The sequence below is a fragment of the Sesamum indicum genome, linkage group LG9, assembly GCF_026168435.1.
Source record: "Sesamum indicum cultivar Baizhima isolate 11 linkage group LG9, ASM2616843v1, whole genome shotgun sequence".
Taxonomy (NCBI): domain Eukaryota; kingdom Viridiplantae; phylum Streptophyta; class Magnoliopsida; order Lamiales; family Pedaliaceae; genus Sesamum; species Sesamum indicum.
The window spans coordinates 6,039,347-6,060,472 of NC_142665.1; the positions used below are offsets into that span (position 1 = coordinate 6,039,347).

Consider the following 21,126-nt stretch of genomic DNA (forward strand, 5'->3'; position numbering starts at 1 on the left):
ACTTTTGGCCCTCTGTTTAATTTATAAAATTCTCAAAATGATCCAAAAATTGAAAAAACTCAACATATTTAGGGAGTGTTTGCAAAAACTTCTACTTTTTAAAAAAATAATTTTTGTAGAAAAAATTAAAAGTTGTAGCAAAATCAAAAGTGGATAGTGATTGCAAGAAAAGTAAAAAGCAAATTAAAGCTAAATTTAATAGTGTTAGGAGAAAAACCACTTTTAAAATAAACTTAATTGATGAAAGACCATTTTGTCCTTGGGTTAAAAATTACTATTTTTTTTGCTTATTATTTCATTTGTTGTTTGTCACTATTAATTATTTTTTCATTAAAAATCATAAATTTTATTTTAATTACTATTTTATATTATAGTCCTAAAAATATATTTAATTTAATAATGCTCGCATTAAGTAATATAATTATTGAATCATACACAATAATTAAACTTGCATGATTGCAAAAAATAATTAATTTATTAATTAATCAAATAATAATATATAAATAAAATAATATAATATGATGATATAGCACATAAAATATAAAAGCTTAAAATATTAAATATGTGAAAGTGTAAATTTAATTATTGTTAAAATTTAAATTATTTGAAAACTCTGGTATCAATTTTAAATATATAATTTTAAAAATAAATTTAAAAGAGTACATTTGAATTAAGATTATTATAATAATGATAAAGTAGTAAAAAAATAAAGTTGAATTTATTTAAAATAAAGTCAAAGAAGCTAAAAGCATCCCCCAAGGTGCTTCTAGCTTTTGGCTAAAAGCGTTTTTCTTAATCGTTTTAGAAGCAGAAACTGGTATTCCAAATACTTCAAAAGTGCTTTTTTGAAGCGAGAAGTGAAAAAACACTTTCTTGAAGTGCGCAAACACTCCCTTAGTCATATGCTTCATAGAATTCTTAAAATAGTTCCAAAATTGAGAAATCTCGATTATTTTAGTCCCATAAATCTCGTAAAGTAGAGGACTAAATGTGTTGATTTTTGTCGATTTTGAGAGTATTTTAAAATTTGCATAAAGCGAAGAACTACATGTATCGAGTTTTTTTTAATTTTGGGACCATTTGATAAATTCCATAAAGCAGAGAACTAAAAGTATTGAACTTCTTATTTTATGGGACTAAAAATATACTTTTGCCTCAAAATATTAGTTATACATAAAAATCATGATAAATATTTTGCCTTATAGCTAAAATTATGACAAATATCGATTAATTATGATCAATACGTAAATCTTTTGCATCAATTTTATTTCACAATTGGAATGTATTAATCTACAATAATTTTTAAATTAATTATTTATAATCCGGAGAATAGTTTATTGTTTTGTAATATAGGTGTAATTACAGAAGATGTTATGAATTTGAGATGCAAATGATGTAGAGTATATTTAAATATATATAGCACGTCGAATAATTACTTTCAAAGTTTGGTTCCATTTAATAACTTGTACGTTGTCTAAGCCTCCCATTGTGTTCATTAAATACTTCAATTTACTAAAAGATAGTAACAGTAGGAAGACTTCCACAAAATAAATACATTATTCTAATTAATAATAATAATAATAATTCCTTTGATCTCTTCTATTACCATATATGCAAGTTGGGCTCGTCAAAGCTTTAAGTACCATCAGAAAAATGTCATGGTTGAAAGTTATTCGCCTCACAGTATATTATATTAAGTGCCACTGAAGTAATTTTTCAACAAATTTATTTAAAATAATTAATTGTTCTTAGAACATCTCAAAAAATAAAAAATTAAAAACAAAGTTTATAAAAATTCTTCCTAATGTTAAGCTTAATACACTTATACTGTAATCGGTGTAAGTAGTTATTTTATTATACTTATTGTGTGATTGGTTTGATTTAACTAGATTTGATTTAGATAAGAATTTTTCTAAATTTGAGACTGATATAATTAATAAGTATTATAAAATCCTAAATATTTTCCAAATAAAATAATAAACATTTAATTTTGGAGAATATACATTTAAGAGTGAGTTAAATTGGTATGTTGTAAGTTCTAACTGGCTGTAGCCTTGAATGAGCTTATTGAATACACATATATTCGTTCTTGCGCCGGAAATTTTCTTATTAAAGTTGGAGTTGGAGACTGAAGCAAGCAAGATTTGTGGCTATAAGCTACTCCATGTTAAACTGCTCACGAGTTCGGCTTTTCACTCCAAACAATCCCTCTCTTACCTTTCACTACATATATTATATTAGACATATATATATATATATGTATGTGTGTACAGCCCTCACCATCCCATCACAGTTTCTCTCACCTCTCCTCTTCACTTTCTCACACTTCCACTCACTCCCAGTGTTCTTTTCCTAGTTTTGAATTTTAATTTGATTTATATATATTCCTTCTTGGGATGATGATGAAAATGGAAATCTTGGAAGAGTTCGCGGGGTCTAACGATCACGCCATCGTTAAAGGGAAGCGCACCAAGCGGCCGAGACCGTCGTCCTCAGCCTCGTCGAGCGGCGGTGGATCTGGCGGAGGAGTAGTAGAGGCTCATAATTCATTATTGGTTTCGTATTCTCCCACCACTTCAAGTGGAATATCAACGAGTATGGAGGAAGACGAGGACATGGCCAACTGTTTGATTCTCCTCGCACGCGGGGGTTCTCCTCCCCCAATCAAGGCGGTGGAGGGCAAATTCAGCAGCCGGAAATTCGCGGAGATGGCCACCACGGCGGCCGGGAAAGTGGGCATCTACGTGTACGAGTGCAAGACTTGCAACAGAACTTTCCCGTCGTTTCAGGCCTTGGGAGGCCACAGGGCCAGCCACAAGAAGCCCAAGCCCACCACGGATGATGATCAGAAAAAGTCGCCTCCGGCTCCGCCGCCGCCGGATTACCAAGAAGAGGAAGAAGCTCCGCCACCTTCAACACAACTCCCCAATAACAAAAGCTGCCATTATTACGATCACAACAAACCCAAGATTCACGAGTGTTCAATATGCGGGTCGGAGTTTGCGTCGGGTCAAGCATTGGGTGGCCACATGAGAAGACACAGGACAGCACCTAGTACTACTGGTACAAGAATCGGCACGAGTGTCGACAACGATTCCCCGACGACGTCGCATGATGTCAGCGAGAAGCCCAGAAACACGTTGGAATTTGATCTCAACCTCCCGGCCGAGTCGCCGGAAGATGACAAGCTTCAAGATCATGAGTTTCCGGCCAAGCAGCAGCCACGTCTTGTCTTCTCCGCCGCGGCACTGGTGGATTGCCACTACTAGCTAGAAGAGAATCGTGGGTTGACATTTGATCACAACAATGTGAATAATTATTTCTTAATTACCACTATATTTTTTTTCTTTTCTTTTTTTCATTTTTCCATATAAAAATTATAATTCCCATTATTCATTATTGGAATTGTTTTAATTCGTGGAGGCCAGGGGCCATTTTGATTCATTCTATTGTTGTTTTTAATAAATGTTGAAGTTGATCAATTCTTTGAGTAAGTGGTTACTATTCATGGTTGCCTTCCATTCACGAAAAGTGAGTGATGAGGCCGCATCTTTTCTTATGGTTTTTATTCATTTTCTTTTAATTATCTTAAAAGTTCACGTTGTTTCAAAATAATAATTTAAAGAACTCGATGTATACAGTTCAAATCTTTTATTTTAAATTAATTTTTTTTTATTTATATACATGTAATAAAATTCAATTTATACACCTGACGTGCACATATAATATATATATATATATAAATTCAAATATTGAATTATACCAATGGACGTGCAAACACTCAAATATGAGTGAGTGAGTGAGTGTGTGTGTAAGAGGGAGGGAGAGGGAGAGTTAGGGTTAGGCATAAGGAGCACCACAAGGAATAGTCGTGGATTAGGTTGTCTTTTGTATTTTTATTACAAGAAAAAACGTTAAATAAAGCAAGAACTTGGTTGAGTGTATGTTGCCATTAAATGACAAGGAATAAATGGATAGGAAGGTAACTGCGGATCCCATGTGTATCCATCTGTATCCAAAACCAACATATCTCTTAAAATATGCATTCCCAAGCTGTTTCTTCATCCCTTCTTTTCCTCACCTCACTTCACTTGCACCTCATCATCATCATCTCGCCCCCACCACCATTTCCCACCTTTTTTATTCAATTTTCTCCTATAATTTAGAAAATTTTTATTTCAATCAAATCAATTATAAAATAAGTATATCACATTTGTTACATGATTAGTCACTTTATCTGAATTGTACACTAATCACATGACAAATATAATAATTAGTATAGATTCAATTAAATAATGTCGAAATTAAGATTTCCCCTATAGTTCCTAACTTTTCAACCTTCTTAACTAACTTCACCCTTCTCTACTTCTCTTCACCAAAATGAAACCACACTAGAAAAAGAAAAGTTTTATTGCAACCCAAAACTTTCTCGGTAAATTGCGATGAATTCGCAACGACAAATATTAACGAGTAAAAACCAACTTAAAATCATAGCAGAAGGACGATGAAACCTTGCGATAAATCTAAATTTTTTCACAAGTTTCATATATTACAGAATTTCTCTGGAGTTTGTACATGATTAATGTACATTATAAAGAGAGTGAATATTTAACATAACAAGTAGAGAAACTTATATTATGATTACTTTGATATAGTTCAAATTAATCTGATCAGAATAAGAATTTTCAAACTTCTTACATAATATAAGACATACTTTTTAGAAAAAAAAATTCAAACATAAAGTTTTATTTTTGGTTTTTTCCCCCTTTTTGAATTGAAAAATGTAAAATAAAGTGAGTAAAAATATTAATTTAAAAGTTTAGATATCTCTCCCAATAAAAAGAAAAAAAAAAGATTAGAAATATATATATATATATATATATATACTCAAGGTAGAACCTAATTAGGTGAAGTGTAACCTCATGATCATTCTATGTTATGGTTCCATTATCTCATGATGGAATTAATCAATTTGATTAAACTGATTTTACACTTAATCTAAACATAGACACATGAGTCATGTAATGACTAATTAGGATTGGCTAATAATTCGTCTAACAAACACACACACACACAACACACAGTAGCAAGAGATATAGAGAGGTGGGTAGTGTGGGGTTAAGTGGACTTAATTTAGCTGAATTTGTGTTTGTTATGTGCACGTTTTGGTGATAATTGCTAAGCCAAAGCATGTGAACCGGCACATAATTGCGTGGGATAATTCAAATGCCCACATGTTAGTGGGTGCTCCCATGTCTCTTAATTAATTACTTAATTAATTAATCACCTCTTATTATTTTTCATTAATTAACAAGGATGGAAATTAATTAATACCTTTATTTTTAGCCACCCGAAGTTTTGAAAGAGATGGGAAATTAGTTCCTCATTTGCTTACTTTTCCTACTTCTCTTGAAAGTGTCTCAAGTTCTTGTGTTAATCAACTATTATTTGTGGATAGAATTGAATTAATCCAATGATTAAGAAGTTGTGGGCTCGAATTCTATGGATTAAATACAGATATAATTTTATTGAATTTATAATTTTTTTTGTTTGTTGTGCTTTAACTTGAAATTTAATCAATTATATTGAGTGGTGTAAAAAAAATATTAAAGAAGCCACATTTAGCAAATTCAATTTTTTAAATACGTATTATATTAAGATTTCTTAATTAGATGAGTATCTACAATTTACCAAATTATATAGCAGTATATATATATATATATATTACAACTAATTATAATTGAAGTTAGGTTTCAAAAAATCCACTTATTATGTTAATTAATTTAAATATTATAGTTGAAGTTTCTCATAATCTTTACGCATATATTTATATTTTATACCTTACTAGTTACTACTCTAAGCTTTTTTCTTTTTTAATTTCTTTATTTACATTCAAACGGAACTAAATGGTCACTATCAAGATCTTTATATAAATGAGGTGACGGCCGCGTGCATGGCATTTGTTTATTATTATAAGTTAGTAAAACAATATTTTTTATTATATTTTACATATTTATTTCATGTACATATAATTCATATTAATCATCTACATACTTAACAAAAATAATTGTTCATTATTTTACAATAAAAAATCGAATTAATTAAGGTAGCTTGGCAAAATTACACTTTTAATTTTATACAATAGGATGTTCGATACTTTTAGTCCTCTACTTCACGTAATTTTTAAAATGGTCAAAAAATTAAAAAAAAATCGATACATTTGGTTTTCTATTTTATAATTTTCGAAATGATCCAACATTAAGAAAAATCAATATATTTAATCAATTCTCTGATTTAAAGAATTTATGGGACTAAATGTTTTGAGTTTTTTTAATTTTGGACTATTTTAAAAAAACTTCATAAAGTATCGAACTAAATGTGTTAAGTTTTTTTAATTTTAAAATTATTTTTAAATTTTTATAAAGTAAATAATTAAAAGTGTTAAACCTCTTATTTTATAGAACTAAAAGTATAATATTTTTGTGATAGTTCACTAAAAAGTAAAAAGTCGTCATCTGGACAACTCAGCACCCACATATACCTTCGAGGTGGCGCCCTTCACCACTCGACAACTGGTTGGCTCACAATATTTGTATGCCTAAATTATACTATTTCCCTACCTCTCCTCTTTTCCACCACGTCACTCATCATACAACTTCGGATATTAAAAAAAAAAAAAAAGGAAAAATCACCCAACCAAACCAAGCTGGGCACAGACACACACGCACACGTGTTTGTGTGTGTGTTTGCGACCTTTACAATGTTTGAGACAGTTCATCGTGTGTGACATAAATAGTGATGGATGCATTAGTATAACATTGATCGATGTGGATTATATTGAAAACCAAACGTTTGATTAATATATTTCTGCCTGCCCCCACCCCCACCCCATCCCCTAATGCTCTAAATTAAATTTGCCGACCATTGCAACAAAGGCTATTACCACCACACAAACATATATATATATATATTACTAGATGATGAGTAATAGAATGTACGATTGCCTAACTATCTAATTTCCCATTTAAGAATAATTATAGTGGACCAGATAATATGGGTATTGGAAATTTCAGAAAACACACATTTGTGTCCTGTTTACCAGGGTCTATAGTTTGCTGTGTTGGAGGATCTGCAGGTTTAACAATTGGGTTGGGTCAAACCGACCTGCCTGCCTTAGTGGACTTGGAATCGAATTCGTTGATGTAATCATACGTGACATCATCTAAGAAGTCTATTTGTAGACGTTCATATGATCTAGTATAATTCTAAATACTTCATTAGATATGTTTTATCTTGAATGTTATGAACTTGAACTCGTGTAATGTAAACTTTATTATTGTTAAAATGATTTGAACGTCGGAGTATTCTCACTGAGGTCCACAATAGATCGATTCTTGTGTTGTAGGCTCGCCTAGGAGAACTGGACAAGGACTCGGAAGAGCGGGAGCAACCCTACACGACTAACAATTTCGATCAAAACATATTACTAGAAACCTTTAAACAGGTCGCATTAAACTAATTATACAGTAAAAATATTGTAGTACACGTTATAATTCATCACTCTATTGAATTTATGATTTAGAGGGTGTTCAATTACATTTATTAAAAGTATCTTATAAGATATCTCAAAAACTTATAAAATTTTGAATCTTATTTTTGAAGCGTTTCGATACATAGTATTTACTACCATACATCTAAATTCAATATAAAAACTTTGAACACTAACAAACTAGCAAATTGCCTAATTTATAAGTTAATTTCTGCCCTTACAAAAACAATAAGAATTAATAAGTTGAAAATTGGAAAGTATCAAAATTTTGAGCTAGGAATTTAACCAAGAAAAGTAATAATTCATTAATTAGTAGTAGTCACAACCTAGAAATTTCATGTAAAGCATCATGGGATCCCTTAGGCACAAATTAGAAGAAGGGACAATCCAATAAGATTCTTGTTTTCGTTTGTTTTATATGTCCAAAACAGAAAATTATCTGTCAATAATTGAAAATTGAGGATCATCATTAATATCTTATCCTTTCCTCGTAAGCCAAAGTATTCAACAAAAGGATTAAGGTTGATTTAGTGTGAAATAATGTACACTAGCAGCTAAAGCACACTCGATGTCGATGTCTATATATAATTTCAACTTCTATTATATTTATTTATAATTAACTGAAAAAGAAGGAAAATACATTAATAACTTATTAAAATATTTCAACTTCGAACATGCAGTAAGAGAATTATCGTTATAATTAAGTGATTAAGTGAGTGTTTATCTTGTAAAAAAAAGTAAAGTATACCGAGGGTATTTTAATCAAATATATATATATATAATTTGTAAATCAAAATTAGTTACTCTAGTACCATCAAACTTAATAAATAGTCTAAATTAATGAGGTTAATTAGGTCTTTCATCCCGACAAGCCCTAACAGTGGCTTATTAGGCCCATATAAATTATGGGCCCTCTGATGAAACCCAGACCAAATTGGGCTTGATTAACAGCTAACACGGAAAATGAAGAGAGGGATTGTTTATTTATTTATAGATGTGTATGTGTGAAAGTGAAATAAATAGATAACCAATAAATGCATAATTAACCTGAGATTAAAATGTGTAATTAAAGTTTTTAGAATAACCAGTATAAATTGTGTTTATTTGTTTATATTAAATTATGGAATATTTAGCGAATTAATAAATTTAATCTGCTGGATAAAAAAGATGAACAAATTGTGTAATTACCAATATAGCCTTTAACCTATCAAAGAAATACCCAGTTTTAAGGGTAAAATAGCCATTTCGTATGCTACCCATCATTGAATTTGAGGGTCAAGTTGCATGTGTATCCCAACCCTGGGCTTGTGATAAGCTATTCATCATCTACCTCTGACTTCAGTTTGTTCAAAGATCCATTGGGCTTCTTGCTAACACCATGTTTGGACGTTTTCCTAAATAAAACTCTATATATTTACCACATTTGTCGAGTTCAATTCGCTGCCAATTCACGAGCCCCATCTTCAAATGAGACACTCTTTCATTTCCAATCAAATTTTTCCGGGTAGAGGACCAGTGATTATTTTGTTCATTTGTGATTAAGGATGATGTTGTAAGATAAAACGTTTTAATTGTACATTTTGAAACACGTTTTTGCATTAACGACTAAGTTTATTTCCGAGCCCTATTCATGCAGTAAACATATGGGTTACATGAATTGGAACTGTCAAGAAAGTATTTGCTCCCAGAAAGCCAATAGTTGGTTCTTGTCCTGCGGGGGATACTGATGTGCATGGGGAGGACTGATGTCATGGTCGTGGTGGTTGTGCGGAGGAGAAGCACCGTGATGACCACTGGGATGCGGCGAACCAGCATGGCCAGGAGAATGTGCATGTGGAGATGGTGCATGCTTGTGTTTTGGAGATGGCGCATGATGACCATGGGGAGGAGGAACATGATGATGGCTAGCCTTTGGTGGCGGAGCACGATAACCGGTGGGAGGAGGAGGAGGAGGATCATGGCTATGCTTTGGTGGCGGAGCATTACAATTAGTATGGTTAGAAGGAGCCTCATCGTGGTGGTGGTGGTGGTGGTGGTGGTGATGGTGGTGGTGGTAGTGGTGTTCGTCTCCATTATCATCAGTTGTCTCACCGAGGACGGGAGTGGTCGAAACCACCAGTCCTAAAAGTACTAGGGCAAAGATCATAAAACTCATATTTGAACCTTGATTATTGGTTCGGCACAAGAAATGCTAAGTGTTATTTATAGATATGAATGAAATTCTGAAATAATCTAAAACCAAAATTATACGAAAATAGTTTGTGTTTAGGACAATTTTCTAATAAAGTGACACAAAATCAAACAAGAATTCATTCTCTTATGCCATAACATAAATTTTGAAAAGAGAGTCTAAATATAGGAGCAAGAAGATGCAACTGCCAGTTGTAGAGTTTAATACAGGAGAAGACGTTCAATTCTACAATTAATGTAAAATAAATATGTGACATGTAATAAAAGATTAGTAACACCACCTCCTCGTTATTTTAGTTAATTAATTATATAATTACACTATTTTTTTCAGTTTACTACATAGACATCACGATTCACTTATCTATATGTATAAATTACGTCATCTAGTTTATTTAAAAAGCATTCTCAATATATTCTCGATGTATACATATTAAATAAAGTAAAAGATGTAATAAAAAAATAAAAAATTCAATCCGGAACTATAGTGTTAATTATAGATATATATAGTTGATGATTAATTATCTCTAACCATCAGTCATCGCCTTCTATTAATTAACGTAATTATGGAATGTAATGACCTTATTATGACTATTTTTTTTTTAACTGTATAAAATTTTCTTACATGATTTTTGATAATTATCATCTTATCACCCAGATTTCAAGGGGTTTGAAACTATAAAGAAAAGGGGCTATAATTATCCATAAACATAAAGAAGAACAATATATATATATATATAATAAAGAGAAAATTATATTTTTGATCTTGTAACTATTGGTTGGTAGCGCTTTTGGTTTTGTAACTTACTCCATTTACACACTTAGTTATTTTTTTGACGAATTTTAGTCATGAACGTCGATCTCACATTTGGTCATTTTTTAATAAATTTAGTTTTGTGTTAACAATTTTGATGCTAATAATCTATAGTTATATGACTAAAAATTATATCTACTCCACTATCAAAGGCATCACAATTGTCAAAATAGGACTTGATTTGTCAAAACATAATCAAGTATGAGATATTCAAAATTAATTTTTTTTTAAAAAAAATAGACTAAATGTATACATAGAATAAATTACAGAACCAAAAATATTAACAATCTATAGTTACAAAACTAAAAATATAATTTTTCTTATAATTAATTATCTTTTTCCTAGACCACGACAAAATCCACTTCTATTTCTAATTGTTGACAACGGGAGAAGTTGGCACATATCCAAAAAGTAAAATAATAGGATAAGATGAGTTGCATCGATTGACCGTCGTTAACGAAAATTTTAGTATGGACTATGGACGGAGACGGATTTCATCTAATACAATATACTGATCATGTAATTGAAATAGACGTTCAGTCTAATATTGAGTAATATATAAAAAATTATATAGTAAATATAATAAAATTTATTAGAATATTTTTTTTTTTTTTGAAATATAGCGATGTCTCTAAAACAAGTAATATATTATTACAAAATTCGGTATGTAGCACAATAATAATACTATAAAAGTAGACTAATACCTACATGCATAATAATTATAGTTTTTAATCTAACAGAGCTATATTTATAACTAAGACAAATATCAGAAAGTATGATGTATTTTTTTCTAAATAGAAATAGGGAACGGTATTTATATTTACTTTCTAAAGAATTAGAACTTAAGAGAAAGACTGCTGAAATTAAAAAAAATAACAGAAAATAGTAATGAAGGTACAAAGGATATGGTTATGGTATGGTGATTGGTGAGATGTGGGGGAGTTGTTTTCTTGTTTTAGGAATATTTGTCGCAACGTGTGAAAGTGCACGTGCACCACTCAGTCTTTAGGATTAAATATTTCTTAATTATTTTCTTTTTAAAAAATGTTTTTATATTATCACCACAATAATTTTAATTCTCCTCATCAATGAAACTGCTGCCACCCTCCACATTTATCAATAATATTTGTTATGATATTTATGATCAAAGTATTTATTATAATTTTAGCTATGGTCAAAGTATTTACTATGAATGTTTAGCTATAGTTAATCTTTTGCCTCGTCAACTGAAATTAACAAAGTTCTATAGAGGTTATTGTGAAGTTGTGGTTAATTACTATCTATCACGATCTTTTATTTTTGGCCATAGAATTTTTTATGACAATAGATCATATTTATCATAATGGATGTGACTAAATAATATAAATAAATAATTCAGTAATTTTTTAATTTTAAAAAATCTAGTTGAAATATTAACATTTGTATTTAAGTAAAATACTAAAAATATCCCCAGAAAAAATATGTAAGATTATTTAAATAATAAATAAATTTATATTGTAAAATAAAATAGCATTAAATATAGAAAAATATATGAATATTTAATATATGTTACAAGATATATATTTAAATATAATATATATTCTCAACATTGCAATAATCACGATTCAAAGATTATGGTAATTTAATAATATCCATCATAATCTAATAAATTTGATACAAAGAATTAAGTATTGACCATGGTAAATAAATATTTGACATAATTTTAATAACGATCAAAATATTTATTATATTTTTTAATTATGATTAATATTTTAACTCACTTGCATTAACAGCACCTAATAACTATTCCGCAACCACAATTAATTAATGCTTACCACACTTTATCACTTTTAAATATAATTTGAGTGATTATTAAAAGTAACATTTTTTTCTAGTTGTAGGGTTGACAATGGAGTTTTAAAAAATTGTTGAAACAGGCAAACCATATGCATAGGGCATCCACGTTGTTGTTGAGTTGCCACATAAATAGTTGTTTAGAAATGTAGTTAATTAATTTTTTATTATTAAAAAAATTATATATATAGGTTTATATTTAAGTTTTTCGATATTAAATATTTAAGTAAATTAATTTTAATGATTAACTCTTATATTAATTTACTTTTTTAGATTTAGGCCCACAATAAAATTATATTTTTTAATTTTTAATTATAAAATTATATTTATAGAGCCTTATTTATAGTTGAATCTAATGTTCAAATTGAACTAGTAATCTACGGCCCAAATTTTGATTTATTTCAATCGATGATTAATATTTAATAAATATATAAATTTTAAATAATAGAAATGAATATATATTGTGTATAATTAATAATTATATATATGTAGAGAGAGAGAAAGAGAACAGCGATAATGAGGGCAGAAAAGGGGGGAGGGCAGCAGGACAGGGGAGGGAAAGGGGGAGGGGCCGGCGATGGGGATGGAGAAGGAGACGGCGCAGAGAAAGAAGGGGGACTCGGGCGACGAGGAGGGGGAGGGATGTGGAGGGGAGCGATGGCGACAGCGACGTAGAAAGAAAGACTGAGGAACAAAGGGGGCGGAGGGAGGGAAGGTAGTAGAGGGGAAAGGGGAGGCGGATGCGGCAACAGGGGAGGGGAGGCGACGGCAAGGGAGAAGGGGAGTGGGAGTGGGAGGAGAGCGATAGCGTGGAGGCGGCAATGGCGACGGGAAGGGGAGGGGGAGAGGGAGTCGGAGGAGAACGATAGAGTGGAGGCGGCAACGAGGGAAGGGGATGGGCGGTGGTTGGTTTGGGGGTGGGGGGTTAGTAGGTAGGGGTTTTTTTTTTAAAATAAAAATATATATTATTAAAAATATTAGATATGATATATTAAATAGTATATTTATTTTTCAATAAATATTTATATATATTATAAATTAGACATATAATATATGATATAAAAATAAATACTTTTAAAGAAAAAATCATACACATTCGCAAGAGGGGCTGGTGCACTACACACATCCCTCTAAAGGGATAAATTGCTTTAAGTTAAAAAAATATAGGAATGTAATTTGATAATTATTTTCATAAGAGGTATTTTGCACATTACCCATATCACGGGGGATAGCATGTGTTTTTTTCCTTTATTTCATTTGAATATATTTGTTGATTTAAAAATATTGATAAATTGAATCAGTCTTTAAATTTAAATATACTGAACGATGTAACAAATTGAATTCTATTTAAAAAAATACTTAAACCTTAATCTACACTAATATATATATATATATATATATAATGCACTTTTCATTCACAAACGACCGTTTGCGACTCTGTGACACCAATCCTTTTGTTATGCGAATAACAACCCTAAATTGATTTTTTTTTATTTATTTTTTAAATATGATATGTTGATTTAAATATTTTATTATTCTCATTTATAATACATTTAAAATGTGAAAAAATTACTTATTATATCTCTGCAACGACAACTAGTTAATTTAAATGTTTGGCATTGATAAAATTCTACAAACAATAATGAAATGCTTTTATTATGTTATGTCTTTACAGAAGTCTTATTTTTCTTACAATTTTCTTTCAAGGTAATATGCTTTTCCAATGAAATCTAATTTAACAGTTGCATCGAATTAGGAAAAGTTTTGAATATCATAAGCTATTTGACTACTTTGTTATTATGTATATGTTGAAGCGTTCTGTAATCTGTACTGCAATTTGGCTTCCCACTGTGCTGTTCAAGTTAACATCTTTCCTTAACTTAGAATTCCCATATTTTTAACGAAGGGCTTTGATTGTATTTAGTACAGATCTGTATATAAGAGGATGGTAGAATAAGGATCATAATTATAGGAGTTGCAAATAGTACCTCGGTATTAAGTTTTTCTTTTTTTGACAATTGTTGAACTATAATCATCGATTCTTTTTAGAAGTGGTATAATTTTATTGATGTATACAAATTTAGGACCTTTTAAATTGGAAAAAAAGCAAGCTAGACATTATTTTTTTTAATTAAAACACCCTTCCACAAAAACGCTGTCATGAACAAATTGTATAAAATAAATTTTAAATTTATATTATGTATATGATAAATAAATTATAAAAATAAAATTATGATATAATATAATTTTTTTTAAAAAAAAAAGACACTCTCGCTCCTACAACCATCCCCGTCCCACCCATAGAAGTGGGCGATTGGCCCCAATAGAGGGGGGCGACTCCCGACCCCAACAAAAGGGCGGCGAACCCAAGCGAGATTGATTGGGCGCAGCTGTGGCCTAAACCTGTATACCAATTCCCCAATCGTGCTCGGGGGCCAACGCCATTCATCCCCCCCTCCAGTGGAGTCAGGCGGCGCCAAGTGATGGATGGGGGTTGGGGGCAGCTGTGCATTTGTTTTATTTTTTTATGTATTTTGTTTTTTTTTTTGAATCTGATATATTGAATTATATATTTAATTTTATTTATAATATATTTCAAAGTGTATAGTATTATTTATTATGTATACGTAGGGTTGTCATGCTACGACAGCTAGTATAAACTATTGAGGATAGATAAAAAAAAGAATATTTAGTCAGTAAAAAGTTCAAATAAATATGTATTTCTCTCTTTTTTTCCATGTCATTACTTATGTAGTTAGGAATTTTTTCATGTAAGTACTTATGTGACAAAAAATATATATATATATCCAATCAGCTTTATTCCGGATTTAAGAAGCCTTAAATTTGTAAACATCAACAAATTTTGGCCATTTTTAACAAGGTCGGAGTCTTGAAATCGTAAAAAAAGAAAAATAGAAACTTAATTCCGAAGTATTCTGTGTCACCCTTATATAATTATGGTTCTTTTGCCAAACCAGGGCAATAAATACAATTAAACTTTTATTGAAGAACAGCATTCTTAATTAATTGATCGTAACAGACAAGTATCGTCCGAACAAGAAATTGAACTATTCTTGATATTATACATCATTACGGTTAAAAATTATGATAAATTAATATTATCTATCACATTGGTTAAAATTATGATAAGTTTTGTTACAGTCAATTAATATTTATCATGATTTTAGTTATAACCAAAACAATTGCATAAACTTTAGGTTTTGCTAATTAACGTTTTGGCATCGTCTACAAAAGCGAGTGCTAATAGTTGTTGCGTAGCCATCATTAATTACTTCTGCTATGATTCGTTACTTTTGATAAACTTAATTGGGTGCACTTTTCTGGCCATTTTATTCTTTAATATGCAAAATTTTTAAAATTATAAGACAAATTAACAAAAATAATTTATATAGAACTAAAAGTTATCACCTCTTCTATTTAATTACAGAACTAAAATTGTAATTTTTGAAAACTACTTATAGCAATTCAATTTCAAAATCTGAAAATAAAAATGAAATAAAACCACACCACATTAATCACCAAACCTCAACGTAGCTAGGTTTGACTATTGGCCAGTGATGGTAATACAACATTAATTGCGCATGAATAACTAGAAGATCAACACTGATCAATGTCAACACGACTGACTACCCTCTTGAAATTTGAAATCTTCAACTCCATGTCATGCGTGATGTTTGACGCTATCCCCCACAACCCATGGCAAACAAAATTGAGTTTAAATACATTAAAACTTAAGCATTATTGGTCCCCATCTTGAGAGAAGATCACACGCACATTAATTGTTTCCAAACTATACAAGTAATATATAAATGGTTGCACATCACCGTAATTATTTATTGAGTCTATCCAGCAGTGATGAGTAAACCCTTTTTTTTTGTTGGAAGGTTTGTCTAAATGTGAGATCGGTCGCATTTGAGGGAGGTCTTAAGTGGTGATGAATTTAAGCTCAAAGGTTGACTTGCCAGCCTCAAGAAATACTCTCCTACGCTGCGGCGTTCATATGCCAATACCACAATCAAGAAAAAAGACATGCGTTTTTAACACACGCGCTTTGTAGGAGTCATTGGACGCATGAACACCGTGTACGTATATCAAGTTAATCCTCCGTCCTCTTGTTCTTGTATTTTACTATGTCAACTTGAAGGCTAGCTGAAGGCATCCCATTTTATCATATTTGTTTTACTTCTTCAATTCCTCCCTATTTATCAGTCTCCTATACAGATGCAGGGTGTTTGTGGAATTTGGAACACGCGTGTATCTTGCACAGAACAAGAATCCATAAAGGGGAAGGCACTTTAGGGAGGAATAAAGGTTGGACAGAAAATCAAGAAGAGCTTTCTATTTTCTTCTCCATACGATGATCACAGGGGCCACTCCTTGTTACCCTAATGGGCCACAAGGGATACCAATCTATGGATCAGGTCCTGATCAAGCTTCATCTCTTGAAGCAAATTCTTCTGCTTCATCCACACAACCCAGCTCTTTTCTTTACAATCTCTCAGTTCTTAAAGATAAAGTCCACCAGGTACAATCCCTAGCCAGTATTTTCTTTTCATACGATCACGGCCACCCGCCCGAGTCAACGGCCATCGCTGTCCCAACGATGGGCACCTTAATTCAAGAAATTATTGTCACGGCATCGTCTATGATGTTTGCTTGCCAGCAAATGGCCCTTGGTTCGCCTTCCATCAACAATAACGCAGCCTTTGACTTGCAGCCCCACCACCGGCCGTCTAATATAACAACCAACGCTGCCAGCGCTGGCGGTCTAGCCCCATCGGCTGACAATCCTGCCGTGGACGAAAGAGGGCCCGCGGCAGCTTTCTTTTCCAGTCATCATGACGCGCTTGATCACTGGTATAGTGATAGTTGCAACAATTGCAACCCGACTGATGATAATAACATTAGTAATAGTACTATTGAAGGTAGTAATTGCGCAAGAGAGTTGCCTCAGAAGACAGAAACAAACGAAGGGTCGTCACAGGGCCTGCTTTCTCCCAAGAATTACGATATCGTCGAACTGGATGCTGCCGATTTGTTAGCCAAGTACACTCACTATTGCCAGGTCTGCGGCAAAGGGTTCAAACGGGACGCAAATCTGCGAATGCACATGAGGGCGCACGGGGACGAGTACAAGTCCAGCGCTGCTCTCAGCAACCCCATGAAAATCGCTTCTACTATGAGTGGAGAGAGCAACATCCCCAAGCTTCCGAGAAAATACTCCTGTCCGCAAGAAGGGTGCCGGTGGAACAAGAACCACGCCAAGTTCCAGCCTCTCAAATCCATGATATGCGTAAAGAATCACTACAAGAGAAGCCATTGCCCGAAAATGTACGTGTGCAAGAGGTGCAACAGGAAGCAATTCTCCGTGCTGTCGGACTTGAGGACTCATGAAAAGCATTGCGGTGATCTCAAGTGGCTGTGCTCATGCGGGACGACGTTTTCGCGAAAGGACAAGCTCATGGGCCATGTTGCCCTGTTCATCGGCCACACACCGGTTATAAATTCGTCGACGAAGCTGGGGAGTGGAGCTCAAAATTCAGCACAAATGCAAGTGATCAAAGCAGGTAAGAACGATTAAATCCCCGTGGATGTGTAATACATAGGCTGCTCGTTTTTCATCTGTTCCGTATATTTGAATACAGTGCTTTCCTTGTAGGTGGAAATTTGGGTGCTTGGTATAGTTTTTAGGTACTTTTCTAGTTTGAAACTTGGTCCGAGTCATGTATACTACATAGTTAATATATAGAACGTACACTTGTATTGATCAGGTGTAAAAGAATTCTACACAGACAAGCTTATTGATGGCTTTGTTTTGTGTGACATTCCTCAGTACAGAATAACCCTTTGTATGTTAAAGTCGCAATTTTACAAACGTTTGTGTAGTATTCTTTTACACTCACCATGTGTACTTGCTGCAACGACATGGCTTGAATCTAGTTTAATTTTGTCTTCGATCACATGTCCGAAATGCGTTTATTTATAGCTAATTAATTATACCAGGGAAGAAAATGGGCTTGCTATGGAAATTAGAGATGAATGTAGTATAAAATCTATTGCTACTAATCACGTGATGGGATCATTAAGCAGAAAAATCACATGGCGCAATGCAAAATTATGGTCTTGTGTGGTTTTCAATTTTCAGTACTTTTAAGTGGGTTTTTCTTTTTTTATTTGATTTTTTGTGAGAAATTAAAATATGTTCATATTAGTATGTTTTATGATAGATTTTTATATGAAAAGATGTGATGGGAAAAAAATGTGCTTGAATTCATATTTTTGTGATAGATTTTTAATTAGGTGAAAAACTATCAAATGCCCAATTAAATTATCACTCTCTATACTTGTAGGACTCGTTTGGTTCAAATGATAAGATTAGACGTGAAGGGATTGAATGATAATTAATCCCGCTTTTCATTATATATTGTTTGGTCTGAGGTATATATGTGATATCTCATGTGATAATATAATATAGTATTTAGTTGAATGGATTATAAAGTATTATTAAATGTAAAAGTACTATTAAGGGTATCTTTTTTTAAGTTATTTTTATTTTTATATTGTAACTTGTGAATTATTACAGAAATTAAATCTCTAAATTATTTATTGAAATAAAGTTTTTAAAATAAAATTAATTAGTAGATCAATATTTTATTTGTTTTTATATTTATAAGAAACAGAAGTTCTAAATACATTTTCAATTTAGCTAGTAATCAAAACTCTTTTTTTTTTTTTTTTCAAATTTTCCAAACAAAAGTAATATTTTTTATTCATATTTTATTATCTAATTATTATAATTTAAAATATAATTTTTTAATTATTTAGGAAAAATAAGAACTCTGAGGGTTGTTTTAGAGTAATCATCTTATATTATTCGTGGAGAGAAGAAATAGATGGAAAGAAAAAGCGAGGAAGAGAGGAAAGAAGTGAAGACTGGAAGAGAGAGAGAGAGGTTATGGGGATCAGAAGGGCAAATGAGGAAAGATAATTTTAATACGAATTTATAGTAATTGGTGAGATTGCGTATCCCACCTAAGAGATGAAATCCATTTATCTCATAAATTCTTATAAATAAAATATAGTCTGGTATTAATATCGGGCTCTAATAATGCCAACCAAACATATAATTATGTATGATAAGTAATCTTATCATGCCTAATTATACTAACTAAACGGGACTGAAGAATTAAAAATATAATATTTTCTAGATATTATGGTTCGATCTCACAAAGAAAATGCCAAGTCAAATATAATATCACAATCTGAAAAAATGTAAAATTGAAAATGGACATTTGAAAAAGAAATCAAACAATATTTACATAGGCGACAAGATACAAACTCTATGACAAAATTTGGGCAAAATCCTATTTTGATACTATTAGAAAAGGTCAGTTTTGTTTTTGGTACTACAATTTTTGCGAGTTTAAGTTTAGGTACCATTAAACTCAAAAATAAGTATTTTTGATCCCGTGACGTCATGTGCGGTGCACATGACTGTTGTGCTCCATTAACTGCCGTTAACTCCACCATTTTGGCGGGAAAAGTCAAGTGATTCTACGAAAAAGGAGGAAAAATTGGCCTTCCAACATCTCATAGTGTTTGGGTACCATTAAATCTAAAAATAAGCATTTTTTATCCCATAAAGTCATGTGCGGCTCAAAATAAGTAATACAACACATTCCAAAACAAAAGATAAAATCCATATACATGAAGCAAAATATATGGGTTATAAATACACGATTTGTCCCAAAATGCTTTTTTAGTCCCAAAATAAGTGTAGAATTTATTTTAATACCACAACTATGGCAGGTGTCAATTTTAGTCCCATAAAACTCATAATCACATATTTTTTATCCAAAAAAGTCATGTGCCTTATAGTTTTGGGACTATAAAAATATTGTTTGGGACTAAAAATGCGTTGTAACTTTGGGATTAAAAAGGTCCAAAATCACATTATTTGGGACTAAAAAATATTATTTTGAGTTTATGAGATTAAAAGCATTACATTCCATAGTTGTGGTATCAAAACAAATTCTGCCCTTATTTTATAGGACTAAAAAAATATTTTTTCCACTTATCTACACTTGCACATACTAAAATAAACTTGCACACACTAAATGGCACACATGACAGACTAAACTAAACTTAGACATAACATATAATGCACACACAATATATACCACAAACGCATACTGACACACAAACTGCACATAAACATATAATGTACCTAATGAAACTTACACATATAACACAGTGCACATATTCTACACACATTTAGCACATACTGCACATATTATAACACGAACTGCACACATCACAGTCCGCACGCAGCCACACTCCCCCACTTTGCAAGCGCCATACACACTGCACACACATAACAACACACTGCACATTTGCACACACTTCGCTCACTAAATTGACACATTCACACACCATGCATATATAAGCCTACATTTTCCAATTCAAAATTAAACAATGTATAATCCTAGGACATCATAGGAATAATTATTTAACAAATGACCCATCATACAAGCAACATTTTTAATATTTGTTCTAACAATTCATGCGCGCCTGCACACCCAAAAACGGATATAAGCGGGCTGGAGGAGCTCATGCCCCCCAAAACTTTCTAAGCTTTTTAAGAATTATGTATAAATTTTAAAATATTTTGTATATATTGCCCTTTCCAATTAAGAAAAAATGCAAGCAACTCCCGTGATAT

General features: G+C 31.8%; 2 protein-coding genes across 2 annotated transcripts; both read left to right on the forward strand.

The window, feature by feature from the left end:
• Positions 1–2,142: 2,142 nt before the first annotated feature.
• LOC105170759 (zinc finger protein ZAT5) lies at positions 2,143–3,482 on the forward strand. The gene has a single exon (XM_011091664.3). The coding sequence runs from the start codon at positions 2,397–2,399 to the stop codon at positions 3,267–3,269; it is 873 nt and encodes a 290-aa protein (XP_011089966.1). The 5' UTR covers positions 2,143–2,396; the 3' UTR covers positions 3,270–3,482.
• A 12,987-nt stretch (positions 3,483–16,469) lies between these two features.
• Positions 16,470–18,302, forward strand: LOC105170760 (protein SENSITIVE TO PROTON RHIZOTOXICITY 2). Its single transcript, XM_011091665.3, has 2 exons — positions 16,470–16,486; positions 16,626–18,302. The coding sequence occupies exon 2, from the start codon at positions 16,762–16,764 to the stop codon at positions 17,983–17,985; it is 1,224 nt and encodes a 407-aa protein (XP_011089967.1). The 5' UTR covers positions 16,470–16,486; positions 16,626–16,761; the 3' UTR covers positions 17,986–18,302.
• Positions 18,303–21,126: the final 2,824 nt, after the last annotated feature.

What these genes read in the sequence shown, in the direction of transcription:
- LOC105170759 (XM_011091664.3), top strand. Translation starts at nt 2,397, where the DNA reads ATGATGATGAAAATGGAAATCTTGGAAGAGTTCGCGGGGTCTAACGAT.
- LOC105170760 (XM_011091665.3), top strand. Translation starts at nt 16,762, where the DNA reads ATGATCACAGGGGCCACTCCTTGTTACCCTAATGGGCCACAAGGGATA.